This window comes from Saimiri boliviensis, chromosome 11, assembly GCF_048565385.1.
Source record: "Saimiri boliviensis isolate mSaiBol1 chromosome 11, mSaiBol1.pri, whole genome shotgun sequence".
Lineage (NCBI taxonomy): Eukaryota > Metazoa > Chordata > Mammalia > Primates > Cebidae > Saimiri > Saimiri boliviensis.
Window position 1 is genome coordinate 83,100,615 of NC_133459.1, and position 19,549 is coordinate 83,120,163.

Consider the following 19,549-nt stretch of genomic DNA (forward strand, 5'->3'; position numbering starts at 1 on the left):
TAGCAAAGCATATTTTAGAGTTATGTTTTCCAACAGAGGGTACAGAGGTTTGTTCACAACCTCTTCTTGCAGCCTTCTGGCACTATTTGAAAGTCAGTTGGGCAACAGCAATACTTCAGTGTGGCCACAGCACAGAGCAAAGCTGTGCTCTGGGCAGAATGGCAGGTGATACAGTGGAAAGAATCCCAGGGAATCAGGAGACATGTCTTTTGGCACCAGCTCTGCCAGGAATTCACTAGGTGACTCTAGGCAGGCTTCTGTTTCACTCCCTCATGGTAAAGTAGGAAAATAGCTTTCAGTATTTTTGTCACCCCCAAAACCCTTTCTCATATATCCCCTTTGGTACATTGGCTCTCATACCTTAAAACCTTTGTCTCCTCAGGTAACCAAATGTGTGAACTGAAAACAGCTCAAGCCTTTCTGTCATCAAATCCACTTGTTTCCATGAAGCCTTTGAAAATGTGTTGTTGCTAGACCACCTTTACCTTCTAAAGCTCCCTTGGTTACAGGACACAGCAATCTCTGGATCTCACAGTCTACAGGTCCATACTTTAACCACACTGTATAGCCCTATCAAGGCCTCATTAACTCCCTGCCCTAAACAACTGATGCTCTAAAACAAAGCATGTTCTGAAACGTGACAATGATGCATTTGTCCTATGAATAGATTAGATATATTTGTGACTTACTTCATTGGTGGTGGGCAATATTCTTCCATGTAATCTTATAAACTGCAATTCAATTAACAAATACTCCGATGCATTTGTTACTGCTTTGCTGTTTCCATATATTCTGCTCATATATTCTGGATCTACCCCTTTCTCATCTCCAGAGCAAACCTCTAGACGAGGCCACCATCATTTCGTCTGAATTACCAGAATGGCCTCCTCATTTATAGCATACTATATTTTCCAAAGGTGGCTGCAACAGTATCTCCCACCCCATGTACCCTTCTGCAATGTGACCCTGCTGCTCCCCCATTAATAGGTGGGGTCTATTTCTCCACCCTCTTGGATCTGGGTGAGCTCTTTGACTACTTTGACCTGTGAATGTGCAGGAAGCAATGCAATGTGGTGCCAGTTCCAAGTGCAGCACTGGCCAGGAGTTCCTGCCTCCTTTCCCTTTGAGATGAGCTTCCATTTAAGAAGTACAACTACTCAGATCAGCAGACTGTGAGAAGCTGACGCCACATGAATAGGCTTTACAGAATGGGTTGCTATGTGGAGAAAGGGAAAGTTCCAGAAGCACTTGGGCACTACACCTGTGCATGAAGAAACCATCTTGGAAGTGAATCCTTCAGCCTCAGCCACCCTAGCTGATGTCCTGTGAACCAGAGATGAGTTGCCAATTGAGTCCTTTCCATAGTTCCTGACCCACAAAATAGTGAGCAAATCAATGTGGTAATTTTAAAGAACTAAGTTTTGGTTTTGTTGGTTACATCGTAATAGATAACCAAAGTATCACTGATTTCAGCTTAAAGGCTCCAGTGGTATCCCACTGCTGTCAAAGTAGAGATTCAGCTGCTTACTTGGCACTCAGCTGCTGGACCTTGCCTACTTCTTACCATTCACCCACATTCACTATACTTCCACTTGACTTTTCTTCTTTGAAAAAGCCAAGCAAGTTTTCCTGCAGGGCCTTTGCACCTGCTGCTCCTCTGCCTCAAATGCTCCTTCCCCTGACCTGGCTTCTTCTTGGCATGTAGGTCTCAGCATAAATGCTACCTTCTTAGAGACCTTTCCTCACCACTCAAATTATTAATAGTTCCTTACATCGAGAAGTATTTTAGGGGGCAGAGCAAGATGGTGGAATAAAAACACCCAACAATCATCCCCCATGCAGGAACACTGAATTTAACAACTATCTACCCAAAAAAGAACCTTTACAAGAACCAGAATTCAGGTGAGCACTCGTGGTATCAGTTTCTAACTTCATATCGTTGAAAGAGGCACAGAAGCGGGTAGGAAAGACAGTCTTGAATCACTGCCACCACCTCTCCCCATTCCCTGGCAGCAGCCACATGGTGCAGAGAATCTGTGAGCTGGGAGGGGAAGAGTGCAGCAACTAGGAGACTGCCTGGAATGCAGTGCTGCCTGTCACAGCAGAGATGCCCACCCATGGAGGGAGCATTCAGACCAGTCCTAGCCAGAGGAGAATCACCCATCCCAACTATCAGAGCTTGAGTTCTGGCAAGACTTACCACCATGGGCTGAAGTGCTTTGGGCTGTAAATAAACTTAAAAGGCAGTCTCAGTGGCAAGGACTGCAAGTCCTAGTACTGAGCTGGGCTCAGAGCTGGTGGATTTTAAGGGCATGTGACTTACTGAGATACCAGCTTGGGCAGCTGAGGGAGAGCTTGCATCATCCTTCCCCCAAACCCAGGCAGTATAGAGTATGGCTCCAAAACAGCCACTTGAGGAAAAGAGGGAAAAATAAGGAGGGCTTTGTCTTGCTTCTTGGATGCTAGCTCAGCCACAGTGGGATAGGGCACACATCAGAGTTGTGAGGCCCCTATTCCATGTCCTAACTCACCAACCACATTTCTAGACATACCTTGAGGCAGAAGGGAACCTGCTACCTTCAAGGACCCAGTCTTTGCAGGACCTGTCACCTGCTGACTAAAGAGCCCTTGGGACCTGAATAACCAGCAGCGATACCCAGATAGTATGCTGAGGGCCTTGGGTGAGACTTTGAGATGTGATGGCTTCAGGTGAGACTCGGCACATTTCCAGCTATTGTGGCTATGATGAGAGACTCCTTCTGCTTGACAAAAGCAGATGGAAAAGCAAAGGAGACTTTGTCTTGCATCATAGGTATCAGCTCAGCCACAGTGGAGTATATAACCAAGAGGACTCTTGGGGCCCCAATTCCAGGCCTTGGCTTTTGAATGGCATTTCTGGACCTGCCCTAGGCCAGAGGAGAGCACACTGCCCTGAAGGGCGAATCCCAGGCCTGGCAGCATTCACCACAAGCTGACTGAAGAGCTCTTGGGCCTGAGAAGAATAGTAGTGGTAGCCTGGCAATACTCCTCATGGGTCTGTGGTGGTGGTAGCTACAGGGTGAGACTCCTCTTCCTCTGGAAAGGGGATGAAAGAGTGGGAAGGTCTATGCCTCATGGTTTGAGTGCTAACTTAGCCATAGTAATATAGAGCACCAGATGGACTTCTAAAGTTGTTGACTGTAGTCCCTAGATCCTGGATGACATCGCTGGACCTTACCAGGGCCTAAGGTAACTTGCTGCCCTGAAGGGAAGGACACAACCTGGCTGCTTCACCACCTGCTGATTGTAGAGCACGAGGGCTTTGAGTCAACACAGGTGGTAGCTAGGTAGTGGTTACAGGGTACCTTGGGTGAGACCCAGTGCTATGCTGTCTTCAAGTCTGACCTGGCACAGCTCCAGAGGTGGTGGCTGCAGTGGTGTTTGTGTCACCCTGTCCCCCAGCCCCTAGTGGCTCAGCACAGAGAGAGAGAGAGAGAGAGAGAGAGAGAGAGAGAGAGAGAGAGAGAGAGACTCCATTTGTTTGGGAGAAAGTAAGGGAAGATAAAAGTCTCTGCCTAGTAACACAGATAATTCTTTGGAGCTTATCCAAGACCAACAAGGTGGTACCTCTGTAAGTCTGCAAGAACCACAGCATTCCTGGGTTAGGGGTGGCCTCTAATAAAGATATGGCTTAGATCATAACCCCAAGTCCTTCTGAATACCTGAAAAGCCTTCCCAAGAAGGATAGGTGCAAACAATCATAGAATGTGAAGAGAACAACAAATACCTAACTCTTCAATGCTCAGACACAATTGAATGTACACAAGCATCGAGACTATCCAGGAAAATATGACCTCACCAAACAAACTAAATAAGTCACCAGGGACCAATGCTGGAGAAACAGATATGTGGTCTTTCAGACAGAAAATTCAAAAAGGTTGTTTTGAGGAAACTGAAGATAACATAAAGAAGAAATTCAGAATTCTATTAGATAAATTTAGCAAAGAGATTGAAATAATTTAAAAGAATCAAGCAGAAATTCTGGAGTTGAAAAATGCAATTGGTATACTAAAGAATGTGTCAGAGCGTCTTAAAAGCAGAATTCATCAAGCAGAAGAAAGAATTAGTTAGTCTGAAGATAGGTGAGATGGTTTGGCTCTGTGGCCCCATCCAAATCTCATCTTGTAGCTCCCCTAATTCCCACATGTTTGTGGGAGGGAGCCAGTGGGCAATAACGGAATTATGGGGGTGGGTCTTTCCCACACTGTGCTTATGATAATGAATAAGTCTCATGAGATCTGAGCTCTGATGGTTTTAAAGATGGGAGTTTCCCAGCACAAACTCTCTTCTCTTGTCTGCCACCATGTGAGACATGACTTTCCCGTTCCACCATAATTGAGGCCTCCCCAGCCACATGCAACTGTAAGTCCATTAAACCTCTTTCTTTTGTAAATTACCCAGTCTTGGGTATGTCTTTATCAGCAGTATGAAAATGGACTAATACAATATGCTATTTGAAACTACACAGTCAGAGAAGACAAAGAAAAAAGAATAAAAAAAGAATAAAGCATGCCTACAAGATCTAGAAAATAGCATCAAAAGAGAAAACCTAAGAGTTATCAGCCTTAAAGAGGAAATAAAGAGATGGGGTAGAAAGTTTATTCAAAGGGATAATAACAGAGAACTTCCTAATCCTAGAGAAAGATATCAATGTCCAAGTACAAGTAGGTTATAGAACAACAAGCAGATTTAACCCAAAGATTACCTAAGGCATTTAAGAATCAAATTCTCGGCCGGGCGTGGTGGCTCAAGCCTGTAATCCCAGCACTTTGGGAGGCCGAGGCGGGTGGATCACAAGGTCGAGAGATCGAGACCAACTTGGTCAACATGGTGAAACCCCGTCTCTACTAAAAATACAAAAAATTAGCTGGGCATGGTGGCGCGTGCCTATAATCTCAGCTACTCAGGAGGCTGAGGCAGGAGAATTGCCTGAACCCAGGAGGCGGAGGTTGCGGTGAGCCGAGATCACGCCATTGCACTCCAGCCTGGGTAACAAGAGCGAAACTCCGTCTCAAAAAAAAAAAAAAAAAAAAAAAAAAAGAATCAAATTCTCAAAAGTCAAGGATAAAGAAAAGATCCTAAAGGCAGCAAGAGAAAAACCAGTAACATAAAATGGAGCTCCAATATGCCTAGCAACAGACTTTTCAGTGGAAATCTTACAGGTCAGGAGAAAGGGGCATGAAATATTTGAAGTGCTGAAGGGAAAATACTTTTACCATAGAATAGTATATCTGGTGAAAATATTCTTCAAACACGAAGGAACAATAAAGTCTTTCCCAGACAAACAAAAAATGAGGGATTTCATCAACACCAGACCTGTCCTACAAGAAATGTTAAAGAGAGTACTTCAATCAGAAAGAAAAGAATGTTAATAAGTAATAAGACAACATCTGAAGGTAGAAAACTCACTGGGAATAGTAAATACACAGAAAAACACAGACTAATATAACAGTTTAACCATGGTGTGTAAACTACTCTTATGTTAAGTAGAAAAACTAAAATTAAAAGATGAACCAGTCAAATATAATAACTAGTTCAGGTGCATTGGCTCACACCTGTAATCCCAGCACTTTGGGAGTCTGAGGCAGGTGGATCACCTGAGGTTAGCAGTTTGAGACCAGCCTGGCCAACGTGGTGCAATCCCATCTCTACTAAAATATGCAAAAATTAGCTGGGTGGAGTGATTCATGCCTGTAGTCCCAGCTACTGAGGGAAACTGAGGCAGAAGAATTGCTTAAACCTGGGAGGTGGAGGTTGCAGTGAGCTGAGATCATACCATTACACTCCAGCCTGGGTGACAGAGTGAGACTCCATCTCAAAATAAATAAGTAAGTAAATAAATAAAATAACTACAATAATTTTCAAGACACAGTATTATAAAATATAAATGGAAACAACAAAAAGTCCTGAAGTTAAAGTATAGAGTTTTTGTTAGTGTTCTTTTTGCTTGTTTGTTTATGTAAGCAAAGTTGTTATCAGCTTAAAATAATGAGTTATATGATAGTATTTGCAGACCTCATGGTAATCGCAGGTCAAACATCATACAATGGATACACATAAAATAAGACGAAGTGAAATCATAACACCAGAGAAAATTATCTTCACTAAAAGGAAAACAAGGAAGAAATGAAGGAAGAGAAGATGACAAAACAACCAGAAAACAAATAACAAAATAACAAGAGTTAAGTGCTTACTTATCAGTAATAATGGTGAATGTAAATGAATTAAATTCTCCAATAAAAAGACATAAAGTAACTCAATGAATTAAAAAAAACAAGACCCAAGGACCTGTTGCCTACAAGAAACACACTTTATCTATAAAGACATAGGTACACTGAAAATAAAGGAATGGAAAAAGACATTCCATGCCAATGGAAACCGAAAAAGACTAGCCATACCTGTATCAGATAAAATAGATGTCAAGACAGAAACTATTAGAAGAGACGAAGAAAACAAAGCTAGCGGCATCATGCTACCTGATTTCAAACTATACTACAAGGCTACAGTAATCAAAACAGCATGGTACTGGTACCAAAACAGAGATATAGACCAATGGAACAAAACAGAGGCCTCAGAGGCAACAACACACATCTACAACCACGTGATCTTTAACAAATCTGACAAAAGCAAGTAATGAGGAAAGGATTCCCTGTTTAATAAATGGTGTTGGGAAAACTCACTAGCAGTGTGCAGAAAGCAGAAACTGGACCCGTTCCTGACACCTTACACTAAAATTAACTTCAGATGGATTAAAGACTTAAACACAAGACCTAACACCATAAAAACCCTAGAAGAAAACCTAGGGAAAACCATTCAGGACATAGGCATAGGCAAGGACTTCATGACTAAAACATTAAAAGCATTGGCAACAAAAGCCAAAATAGACAAATGGAACCTAATTAAACTCCAGAGCTTCTGCACAGCAAAAGAAACAATCATTAGAGTGAACAGGCAACCAACAGAATGGGAAAAATTTTTTGCAATCTACCCATCCGACAAAGGGCTAATATCCAGAATCTACAAAGTAAAACAGATTTATAAGAAAAAAAAAAACAAACCCATCCAAAAGTGAGAGAAGGATATGAAGAGACACTTTTCAAAAGAAGACATATATGAGGCTAACAAACATATGAAAAAATGCTCATCATCACTGATTATTAGAGAAATGCAAATCAAAGCCACATTGAGATACCACCTCACACCAGTTAGAATGGCGATCATTAAAAAATCTGGAGACAACAGATGCTGGAGAGAATATGGAGAAATTGGAACACTTTTACACTGTTGGTGGGAGTGTAAATTAGTTCAACCATTGTGGAAGACAGTGTGGCGATTCCTCAAGGACCTAGAAATAGAAATTCCATTTGACCCAGCAATCCTATTACTGGGTATATACCCAAAGGATTATAAATCATTCTATTATAAAGACACATGCACATGTATGTTCACGGCAGCACTGTTTACAATTCCAAAGACCTGGAACCAACCCAAATGCCCATCGACGATAGACTGGACAAAGAAAATGTGGCACATATACACCATGGAATACTATGCAGCCATAAAAAATGATGAGTTTTTGTTCTTTGTAGGGACATGGATGAATCTGGAAACCATCATTCTCAGCAAACCGACACAAGAACAAAAAATCAAACACCGCATGTTCTCACTCATAGGCAGGTGTTGAACAATGAGAACACATGGACACAGGGAGGGGAGCATCACACATTGGGGTCTGTTGTTGGGGGCAAGGGAAGGATAGCTGCGGGTGGGGAGGTTGGGGAGGGATAACATGGGGAGAAATGCCAGATGCAGGTGACGGGGGGATGGAGGCAGCAAACCACGTTGCCATGTGTGTACCTATGCAACAATCCTGCATGATCTGCACATGTACCCCAGATCCTAAAATACAATTAAAAAAAAAGAGAGAGACAAAGAAGATCATTCATTAATAATAAAGAGGTCAATTCAGCAAGAGAATATACTATAACAATTGTCAACATACATACACCCAACACTGGACCACCCAAATATATAAAGCCAATATTATCAGGGCTAAAGAATGAAATGGACCTCAATACAATAAAAGCTAGAGACTTCAACACTCCACTTTGAGCATTGAACACATCTTCCAGACAGAAAATCAACAAAGTAACATTGAACTTAATCTGTACTATAGACCAAACAGATATTTATACCCCAAAGAAAGGAAATCATATATTCACTCCCATGTTTATTGCAGCACTGTTCACAATAGCCAAGATTTAGAAACAACCTGTGTTCATCAACAGATGAACAGATCAAGGAAAAAGTTGTACGTATACACAATGAAGTACTATTCGGTCTTGAAAAAATGAGATTCTGTCATTTGCAACAACATGGATGGAACTGAAAGTTCTTATGTTAAGCAAAATAAGCCAGGCACAGGAAGTCCAACTTTGCATGTTCTCACATATTTGTAGACACTAAAATTTAAAACAACTGAACTCATGAAGATAGAGAGTAGAAAGATGGTTACCAGAGGCTGGGAAGTGTGTCGGAGGGTTGAGGAGGACGTGGGGATGGTTAACAGGTACAAAAAATAGAACAAATAATACCTAGTATTTGCTAGCACAACAGGGTGACTACAGTAAAAAATAATTTAATTATACATTTAAAAATAACTTAAAGAAAAGAGTATAATTGGATTATTTGTAACACAAAGGATAATTGCCTGAGGTAATGAATACTTGATTTACCTGATGTGATTATTATGCATTGACTGCCTGTATCAAAATATCTCATGTAATTCCTAAGTATATATACCTTCTGCATACCCACAAAATTTGATAATAAATTTAAAAAGTTTTATGTTTCTCATAGCACCTAGCACTATCTGACATTTTCTTGAGCATATCTCCCCCTTCAAGAATGAGAGCAGAAGTTTTAATCTTTTTTTTTTTTACCACTATAAAAATATCACTTTACACTGTGCCCAGCATAAAGTAGATGTTAATTAATTTATAGAACACATGCTATCTCATGCTGAAGTTAAATTATAAGGCACCTACTCACGGGCACGATGTCTTCCTTCTGCTTCACCTTGGACTTTTTCCTAGCCGACTGCTAACCAGTCTTTCATTTGTTTCTTACATTCATACATCCAGTCACTAGACACTTATCTGGCACCTCCATATTCCAGGCATAGTGCTATGCAGTAGTTAAAAGAAACACAGTTCCTTTACTTTGTGGTAAAGGAGGTATATGTGTAAGCAATATTAAGATTAGGTTCAGCTGCAAGTAACAGAAAACCCAAATAATAATGGCTTAAGAGGTTGGGCATGGTGGCTTATAACTGTAATCCCAACAATTTAGGAGGCTGAGGCGGAAGGATTGTTTGAGGCCAAAACAGCCTCTGCTATTTTGTTGCTTCACCATGCTTGGCCTCTGCTCTCTAGTTTGCCTCATGGCACATGGCCTTGCTTAGTTGCAGGGAGGGCTAGGAAATGTAGTTTTTACTGTAGGTTGCCATGTACTCAGGTGAAAATGAGAGATCCTGCTACTAGAGAAGGGAGAACAGGTATTATGGGACACTCAGAAGTCTGTACCACATAGCCAAAAATATGCTGTAACAAGTCTAATGAGCACAGAGGAGGCTGGAAGAGAGTTAACCAACTGCCTGGTTCTAGGATCAAAGAGAAAACTCCTGGAGGAGTTGTCAGTTCAGCTGTGTTTTTTAAAGATAAACAAATTGAAAACGATTCAAAAGCCTTGGTTAACAGGTTGAAAATTTCTGAAATAACCACTGATACTTTCCCCATTTCAGTCATAAAGAGAAATCAAAGACAGCTGTACCACCTGGGTTTGGAGTCTGAAAGGCCATTTGTATTTGAAATAGTTTGTGTTTTTGCTTTGGGTTTAGAAATAGCATTAAAAGTGTACCTGTATTAGGGTTTTCTGGAGAAGCAGAAGAGAGAGATCTTTTAAGGAACTGGCTTATGCAATCGCAGGGGCTGGCAAGTCCAAAATCCTTGGGGTAAGCCAGCAGGCTGGAATTCAGGTTGGAATTAAATCTGCAGTTCAGGCCAGGCGGGCTGGAAACTCCGGGATGGTTTCTATGTTGTAATCTTGAAGTCAGATTCCTTCTTCTTTGGAAAACCTCAGCCTTTGCTCTTAATGCCTTCAGCTGAATGGCCATCATCTGATGGCCACCCTATTATGGGAGAGTGATTTGCTTTACTCAAAGTCTACTGATTCAAATGTTAATTATGTGTGAAAAATACCATCACAGTAATATCTAGACTGGTGTTTGGCCAAACAAATAGGTACCACAGCCTAGTCAAGTTGGCATATAAAACTAACCATCACAGTACCCATTTCGTGGAGCATTTTCAGAGGAAGAAATTCTTGCCTACTCACTAAACTAGAATGAATTTGAGCAGAGTCAGAAAAGCAAAAGCTTTGCTGAATTATACCTAGGTTTCCCCTTGCTTGTCACTGTGCCTACAGATGTGTGAGGAAGGGCTCCAGCATATATTTTGCATTGACTAGGTTCAGGGGATACCTCAAGAAGGCTCCCGGGACATCGACCTCAAGCTTCATGCAGAACAGCAGGATCTACACACTCCCCAGTCAGGATGGCTATAGGGTGGGAAACTGTAGGGAGAGCCTCCTAAGAGCTCTAGAGAAGGGACCTCTCCAGATCTGCACAGACATGGCAGGCCACAGCCCAGCACCTGCACAATTAGTGATCCTTCCTCTGGCCTTTCATACAAATCTCCAGTGTAGCAATGATATCGCCCCACTGTGACTGTTTTCCCCACTGATCTTTAACTCCCTGAAGTTTTGTCAATGAGTATCAACTAAGAATAGATTGAAAGGAATCTGAGGGCTATTTTACAGCACTTCCAGATCTCCTTTGAAGAAGAGAGAACAAACTTGTTCTACATTGCCCCAGGGCAGAGGTCCAAGGCTAGTGGTCCCACTAGAATCTGACAAATAGACATGTTTCGTTCAGCCTACATGGCTGAACGTTTATAAACTGGTTTGGGCTGGGCACAGTGACTCATGCCTGTACTGTAATCCCAGCACTTTGGGAGGCCAAGGCGGGAGGATCTCTTGAGCCCAGGAGTTCAAGAGCAGCCTGGGCAACAAAGTGAGACCTGTCTCTACGAAAAAATTTAAAACATAGTGAGGAATTGTGGTGAATGCCTGTGGTCCCAGCTACATGGGAGGCTGAGGCAGGAGAATGCCTTGAGCCCAGAAGGTTGAGGCTATGGTGAAACAGTTTCACACTAGTACCCTCCAGCTTGAGTGACAGAGTGAGACCCTGTCACTCACTCACACACACACACACACACACACCACAAAAACTGGCTTGTTGCCAATGTTTGAAAAATGGAAGTTTGTTTTTTAGTAAAATTTATGGTTTCCTTCAAAAATGTATACATATGGGCAATTTCTACATGGTGGGAGCTGAGTTGCAGCTCTATTCTGAGAGTGGGTGCTCTGCAATTCACCAGACCAGGTGTGGTGGCTCATGCCTGTAATCCTAGCACTTTGAGAGGCCGAGGCAGGCGGATCATTTGAGGTCAGGAGTTCGAAAACAGCTTGGCCAATATGGTGAAACCCCGTCTACTAAAAATACAAAAAAATTAGCTGGGTGTGGTGGCGGGTGGCTGTAATCCCAGCTACTCGAGAGGCTGAAGTAGGAGAATCCCTGGAATCTGGGAGGCAGAGATTGCAGTGAGCCGAGCTTGCACCCCTGCACTCCAGCCTGGGTGACAGAGTGAGACTGTGTCTCCAAAAAAAAAAGATTGATTGATGGAGAACAGGTATATGTGTGCGCATCTGCATGTGCACATACACACATGTGGTTGGGGTAGTTAAAGGGCAAGAAGAGATCGTCTTTAAAAATTCAGGGCTGGGCAAGGTGGCTCACACCTGTAATCCCAGCACTTTGGGAGGCAGAGGCAGGTGGATCACGAGGTCAGGAGTTTGAGACCACCCTGGTCAACATGGTGAAACCCTGTCTATACTAAAAATACAAAAATTAGCTGGGCGTGGTGGCATGCACCTGTAGTCCCAGCTACTTGGGGGGCTGAGAGAATCACCTGAACCCAGGAGGTGAAGGTTGCAGTGAAGGCCAAGATCACGTCACTGCACTCCAGCCTGGCAACAGAGCAATACTTTGTCTAAAAAAAAAAAAAAAAAAAAAAAAAAAAAAAAAAAAAAAAAAAAATTTCAGATTCTTTCTAAAGAAAGTACAACCTAGCCCACCCCTTTCACTGTGGAAATACTTAGAAGAATTATTTTAGGCATGGAAATGCTGTTATAAACTCAGGAAAGAATAGAGACCATCTCAAATCACCATGCTGCTGTAAACATGCCCTACCGCCATCTGCCCAGCCCAGCTTCCTGCTACAATTCCAGTCTGTGTATTCTTGTGGAGAAGTGTACCTATTCCATTTATAATACCATGTCACATTTTCCAACTGACACCGGATAAGTTAATCAAAGATATACACTGCATCCTGAATGTCTGCTGAATATAACCATCTATTTTTATGGTAACCAAAGAGACTTCCCAGGGGCATTGCTGCAGATAGCCAAGGGGTTTGCTCTAAATTTTTTTTTTAATGACTCAAAGTCCTTATTTCAAGTGTTATTGAATAGATAATACTTACATTTGCAGAGGCATTCAATGAACTCCAGGGAGATGGAAGGCTTGCTCAAATAGTTATTATAGTCAGCCACTTATGGAGTGAAAGGTAGACCGCAGAGGATTAATCCTCTGACCTCCCTGACAAAGGCATTTGGGGCACAGGAAGGCACTTGGGTCACAGGGAGGTCTGTCTACGAGACAGGTTCTTGGTGTCAACCGGGCTCCTGGGAAGACTTCCGCCCATGGATTTCCTAGAGGCGAGTCAGCACTACCAACTGCCCATAACAGAGGTGACACCTTTCTCCAGTAAACAGAGAATGATACGAGTAGTGAAGACTCAGCTACTCTGTTAAGAGCATTGGCTAGTTAAAATAAAGGAGCTCATCCACAGTGGGAGTTTACATTCTGGGCTCCTAAAAAAGACTTTTAGACAGGTCCCTCTCATCCTCCAAATTAGTTTGTTCTTGGAAAAGAGCCCATGTCTTGAGTTGACCTCTTGTATTTAAGATGAGACCTGGCCATTTAAAATGTTCTCTTTATTTATTTATTTATTTATTTAGAGATGGAGTTTTGCTCTTGTTGCCCAGGCTGGAGTGCAGTGGTGCAATCTCAGCTCACTGCAACCTCCACCTCCCAGGTTCAAGGGATTCTCCTGCCTCAGCCTCCCGAGTAACTGGGATTACCGGCATGCACCACCACACCCAGCTAACTTTGTATTTTTAGTAGAGATGGCGTTTCTCTATGTTGGTCAGATTAGTCTCAAACTCGCATCCTCAGGTGATCTGCCTGCCTCGGCCACCCAAAGTGCTGGGATTACAGGTGTGAGCTACTGTCCCTGGCCCAAGATGTTCTCTGTAAAAGGCTGGGTAGGGTAGCTCATGCCTGTAATCCCAGCACTTTGGGAGGCCAAGATGGGCAGATCACCTGAGGTTGGGAGTTTGAGACCAGCCTGATCAACATGGAGAAACCCCATCTCTATTGAAAATACAAAATTAGTTGGGTGTGGTGGTGCATGCCTGTAATCTCAGCTACTCAGGAGGCTGAGGCAGGACAATCACTTGAACCCCAGAGGCGGAGGTTGTAGTGAGCTGAGATCACACCACTGCACTCCAGTCTGGTGATACAGCGAGACTCCATCTCAAAAGAAAAAAAAGAAAGATGCTCTCTTTAATGTTTGAGTTTTGTTGTTGTTGGTTTGCCTTTAAAAGCAGACATACAGATTCAGTATTATAAGAAATACAGAATGTTAAAAATGAAGCTTCCTAGTAAGCTCCCCTTCTTCTCTCTCTCTCTCTCTCTCTCTCTCTCTCACACACACACACACACACACACACACACACACAGAATGCAGAGAGTCACTTTTAAGCACATATATATTCTTACAGATTTGGGGATGTGTCCACCTGGCATTTACTAATAAATAATTATTAAATAAATAAGATTAGAGTACACATATAGCTTTGTATTTATTATAGCTTGAAAGGTATTTAACATTGATACATGTAGTTTTCCCTTAGTCTTTGTAATGGTTTCATAGATTTTCATTCCATTATTGAAGTACCATAGTTATTTAAATGCAGTACCTGGTGTGCCCACCCAAAAGCCATACCCCATCTCCTTGACTCCTCATCAGCAAAGCCTCAGATTTGTCTGAGTGTTCTTCCTCCCATGTGTTCTTGGAAGGCAATCCCCTGTCTCCACCCCTCAACCCAAGGATTATATCAGGACTGGCATGATGAACTCATTTCGCTTTCAATGATGGGTTGTAACTCATTATTGATCAATGGTACTGAAGGAGAAATCTGCGGGGAGAGAAAGCTTCTGGGAAAGGAAATCCTTGATAATAAAAATAAATTAGTAGACAAAATTCCTTCTTCTTTGCTGAACATCACCATTCTTGAGCCAGGAAGGAGACATGACTGACACATTGGAGACAGTGGAGCAGAAAGGGAAAAGCCTTGGGTTCCCTAAAGAGATCACTGAGCTGCTGGATTACCTGGCCCTGGAGCCAGCTGCATCCAGACCTCTTGCTTGGTGGATAATAAATTCCCTATTGTTTAAACTATTTCTGTTAAGCTGTTACTTGCAGACAAAACTATCCTAACTGATATACTTGGCTCTTTTTTTTTTTTTTTGCCTATTGACTTTATAAATAATACAACAATGGCTACTTCCAAAGGAGAAGAAAGTACTTTCTGAGATGTGAATGAATGAACCGGCAAACAAATATTTGGCAGGAATATAATTCTTTCACTCATTTACCTATCATTTGCTGAGTGTATAGTGCATAACAGGCCATGGGCCAGCCAGATGTGGTGCCCAAAGAAATAATAAGACAGCATCCCTAGCATCAAGGATGTCACACCTAGCAGAAATGGCCATGTATAAAAATAATCATGGCACACTGTAACAGTGCAAGAAAACCTAGTAATATGAGAGCATAGAGGGTAGTCAGAGAAAGCTTCACAGAAGACAAAACATTCGAAGTGGGTCTAGAAGGATGAGTAAGAGTCTGCTATTTGGGGTTAACTCCAACAGTGGAAAACACCACCATATTGGAAGCCTTGGGGTACTTTCGAAGTCAGCAAATTTATAGCCTCATGCAAGACCTGAGTAGTACCAGCCATTTTACATCTTGTTTTTTATGGCTAATAAGAGAAAAAGCAACCCTCAACAGGGACCTATGGGAAATGGGAGATGTGCCCTGGTGACGGGACAGGCCCGTCCCTTCCATGGGAGGTATCTTTGGAAATCCCCCATCTCCACTGTAATAAGAGCTGCTAGCCGGCAGAGGGTGAATTAGTACTGGTACCATCAGGTACAAGCTGGACACAGCTGAGTGCAGCCAGGATACCACACCATCTGGGGACAAGAGAGCAGTCTGCCACTCCCACAGAGCAGCCTCAATATGACAGGTTGGTCTCAGGCCGACAGGACCCAGCCTCGGCCTGACCTGGTGGTGAGTCACCCAGAGCAGCTCAGTTGACTCCTTGGACCCAGCAGTAAAGGCAAAACACCCAGAGAGAGGAAGCCTGGATGACTTGGTTACTGCCACCTGATGTTCTTGTGTTTGTGCCACAGGTCAGATTCCCGCAGGAGGCCAGCTCCTTAACAGCTTCCGGTTCCTCCTGGAGTAGTGTTCCTGTTTACCACTAGCTGTGCACAGCAATCTTGTCCAGGATTTTAAAGCCTGCAGCAATGTGACAGGTAAACAAAAGGACACAGAAGCAGCTCCATGCTGGTTTCTTAAATCTCACCTATTCCCCAGGCGCAAAAGAACTATTATAGCTACACTTGCAATCAAAGTGAATGTCAAAAAAAGGTATAAACAGCAAGTGTCTTTACATTCTGTATGGGCAAGAATGATAAAGCAATTCATAGTCTCTATGCCTCATATTAATTAATGAAAACTAAATTAAAGAATTTGGATTATATTATTATGTCAATATACTTGGTCTGAACCATTTCAGATGTTTGAATATGCTCCTAAAAACATATTTAATCCCCGCGGTCACTCTCAGTGTCTGCCTAGAAGTCATATATTCTCCTTCTGCTCTCATAAGTTTGAAGCCAGATCCCTTGGCATGCTATGTAAACACAGCCGTTTAAATAAATAGAACATGGCCACAGTTCAGCACCAGCAACGGGAGCCATTGCTTTTTTGGGTGAGGAATGGTGAAGCCAAAAAAAGAAAAGGAAGAAATCCCCGGTAACATTAGACAGATTGTAAGAAATGTTTCTGAATTTTGGCCAAGAAGCTAAGATTAGCAGTCATATTACACTCTTTTTATAATAAACTTTTGGCCTCAATCACAGAAATTCATTCATTTGACATACATCTATATACCGGATATGGTTTGGCTCTATGTCCCCACCCAAATCTCATGTCGAATTGAAATCCCCAATATTGGGGATTGGATGGGTGAGAGGTGATTGGATGATGGGGGTAGATTTCTCCCTTGCTGTTCTTGTGAGTTATCCTGAGATCTGGTTGTTTGAAAGTGTGTAGCACTTCTTCCTTAGTTCTCTCTCTCCTGCTACCATGTGAAGATGTGCTTGCTTCCCCTTTGCCCTTCTGCCATGATTGTTAGTTTTCTGAGGCCTCCCCAGCCATGCTTCCTGTATAGCTTGTGGAACTGTAAGTCAACTAAACCTCTTTTCTTCGTAAATTATCCAGTCTCAGGTAGTTCTGTATAGCAGTATGAGAACAGACTAATAAAATATCTATCTATATCTATATCCATACTTAAGTATCTTCATGTCTATATCTATGTTCATGTACACACAGAAATGTCTTTTATATTTCTGTTACACGTTAAACATTGGAAGGCACAGATGAGTGAGGACTTGCTATCTAGGAGTCAGAGAATCAGCATAAATCTTGTCATGTCACCGTTGAAGAGCTGCTACCTAGATCTGTTCCTGCTGCTTCGCTCTGATTTTCCCATGGCCTGTATGGAAGGAATCAGGGTTGGGCCACCACCATTTTGTGCTCCCAGATTGGAGGATAGGTGAGTCCTCTCCATCCCAGCTTCCCTGTATAACTATTGGAAATGAATCTTAATTTAAGCTTATGACACATATTCTCTGCAAAGGCAAATCCATGAGGTGTATTCACACAGAGGGAAAATTTTATCTGTTAAACATGAAATCCCACTTGGAGCCCTGTGTCATTAAACCATTACATTCAGCCCTCTGTATCCCCAGTTTCTGCATCCATGGATTCAACCATCCATGAATCAAAAATATCCAGGAAAAAAAGCTGATGATTGTGTCTGTGCTAAACATGTTCAGACTTTTTTTTTTTTGTTTTTTTCCCTAAACAATACAGTATAACAACTATTTACACAGCATGTATATTGTTTTTGGTATTATAAGCAATCTAGAGGTGATTTAAAATATAAGGGAGGATGCGCATAGGTCATGTGCAAATACTATGTCATTTTATACAAGTGATTTGAGCACCTGTGGGTTTTGGTATCCATGTGGGTCCTGGAACCAATCCCCCACAGATACCAAGGGACAAGTGTATTTAGCATTTTCTTATACACTGTTTCATCTGTGTAAGACTCTGGTGATTCCAGGATACACTATCATTTTACACACAACTAAGAAAAACCAGCCAACTAGACTATAGCAGGCCATCTGCAGCAAGATGGATTCTGATTTCCAAACAAGTACTTTCTAGAATCAACAAAATCCAAAGGCTTTCCTCTCCTACTAGACTGTGAGCTCCTAGAGGGCAGGGAACATATCTTACAATTTTGTGTACTTTGCTGTGCCTAGCATAATGTCATGCACATAGAAAATGTACTGTAAAACACTCAAATGGGTGAAGGAAAGTAAATAGTTAAAACAAGTTCTATATTCTCCCAACAGGAAAGTGCACCGAGCAATCAACCAGCCCATTTAAGTGGAGACAGGAAGGTCCTGATTGAGCCTTGTTCTTCCTATTAGACCTAACACTGGAAACAGCCAGACTCGCTGCTCGCTAAGTCTGCTGAAGCAGGCAGGGAGGGAGCTTCCAAACCACAGCTTCTCCAGCACTTGGAGCAGCTCGAGGCCGCTCACCTTAAGGTCTGGTCAACCAGCTGCTGGCCAGACACACTGCAGTGCCGGCCTCCCCAGGGACCTATTTATGTTACTCCTGAAAACCGGTGTGTAATATCAAACTCCTGAAAGTAAAATCACAGTTTAAGTGGACTGTGGGAGCTGGCTATTTCGGGGAAGCTTCTGGTGAGTTCTCCGGTAACGTCAATAACCACTCCCTGATTTATCTATTTTATAACTTCGGATTTTTGCGTATCCCGTTCCCTTAGAACAAGGCACACCCTTATATTGGGTTTCCCCACAGTACAGTCTTTGTGCAGGGTCAGTGGCTTGAAGGGTATTTGCCGTGACTGGCCTCTCTCCCTTGAGGGTTCCTGCTCTGCTCAGGCCCCAGTTAGACCAAACCCCTTCCCCAGGTGCCAGGGCTTCCCTGCTATGAAAGCAGCAAATGGAAACCACGTGTTGCTTTATTTCACTTTATTTTAGAACAAAGTTACTTCTGAGCAGTTGCACTCCAACTTTTGAGAGATGGACTATAGAGAGACACACGCTGCACACAACAGAGCATCAGTGGGCATGCCACGTGTGTGCAGGGGCAAGGAATGTGCTTCACACATTCGACCCCTGTGTGCTGAGCATCTGAGGCATCCCAGGTTCTGCACCACCTCTTTTGGGGACTGCAGAGATGCCCCAGACTCAGCCTCTGGCCTTGAGAAACTCACAGCCTAGTAACAGTAAACTGCTGCATGATATCATGCAGGTCTGAGGCTGTCCCTTCCTGAGAGAGTTGGGGAAAGTTTTACCTGTGGTAGAATCTGGAAGTTGGCTGTTGGGAGAAAAGGAAAGGGCAAAGAGTCATCAGATAGTGAGGCAGCACGTGCAAAGGCACAGGTGTGCGAGTGCGCGGTGGGGGGCAGGGAACGGGCAGGCAGGGGGCGCTCTGCAGCTTCGCCCTTTACTCCTACCCTGAGTCAGTGACAGGGAGGCCGAAGCCTTCCCTTGCCTGGGCCCATAATTGCAAGGTCTCCAGGAAACCCTAAACTTGACCTCCAGATCTCTTGTTTCCCACAAACCTCTGGGCCTGCACTCCTCTCTCTTGTCCTGGGTGCTGCTGTTGGTATTGCAGCACCCACTGACAGGAAATGGAGCCCCTGAAAAGATCTTTGCTCCTGTCGTTTTACAGGGTAGAGGGTGAGAGAAGCCGGAGAGGGCCACTTAGGAGCACTGAGCATAGTCCCAGGACAGGGCTGTGATATCCACTTAGAAATGCCTGATGACGTCCTGATACTTGCTTAGTATCTTTCCTGGTCCTTCCTAAAT

General features: G+C 42.9%; 1 protein-coding gene across 1 annotated transcript in view; it reads right to left on the bottom strand.

The window, feature by feature from the left end:
- Positions 1-5,100: 5,100 nt before the first annotated feature.
- Positions 5,101-19,549, bottom strand: part of ZNHIT6 (zinc finger HIT-type containing 6) — a 120,092-nt gene continuing 105,643 nt past the window's right edge. Inside the window, exon 10 of the mRNA XM_074381115.1 lies at positions 5,101-10,228. Coding sequence (XP_074237216.1) covers positions 10,176-10,228 — 53 coding nt within the window. The 3' untranslated portion in view covers positions 5,101-10,175. The remainder of the gene's footprint in view (positions 10,229-19,549) is intronic.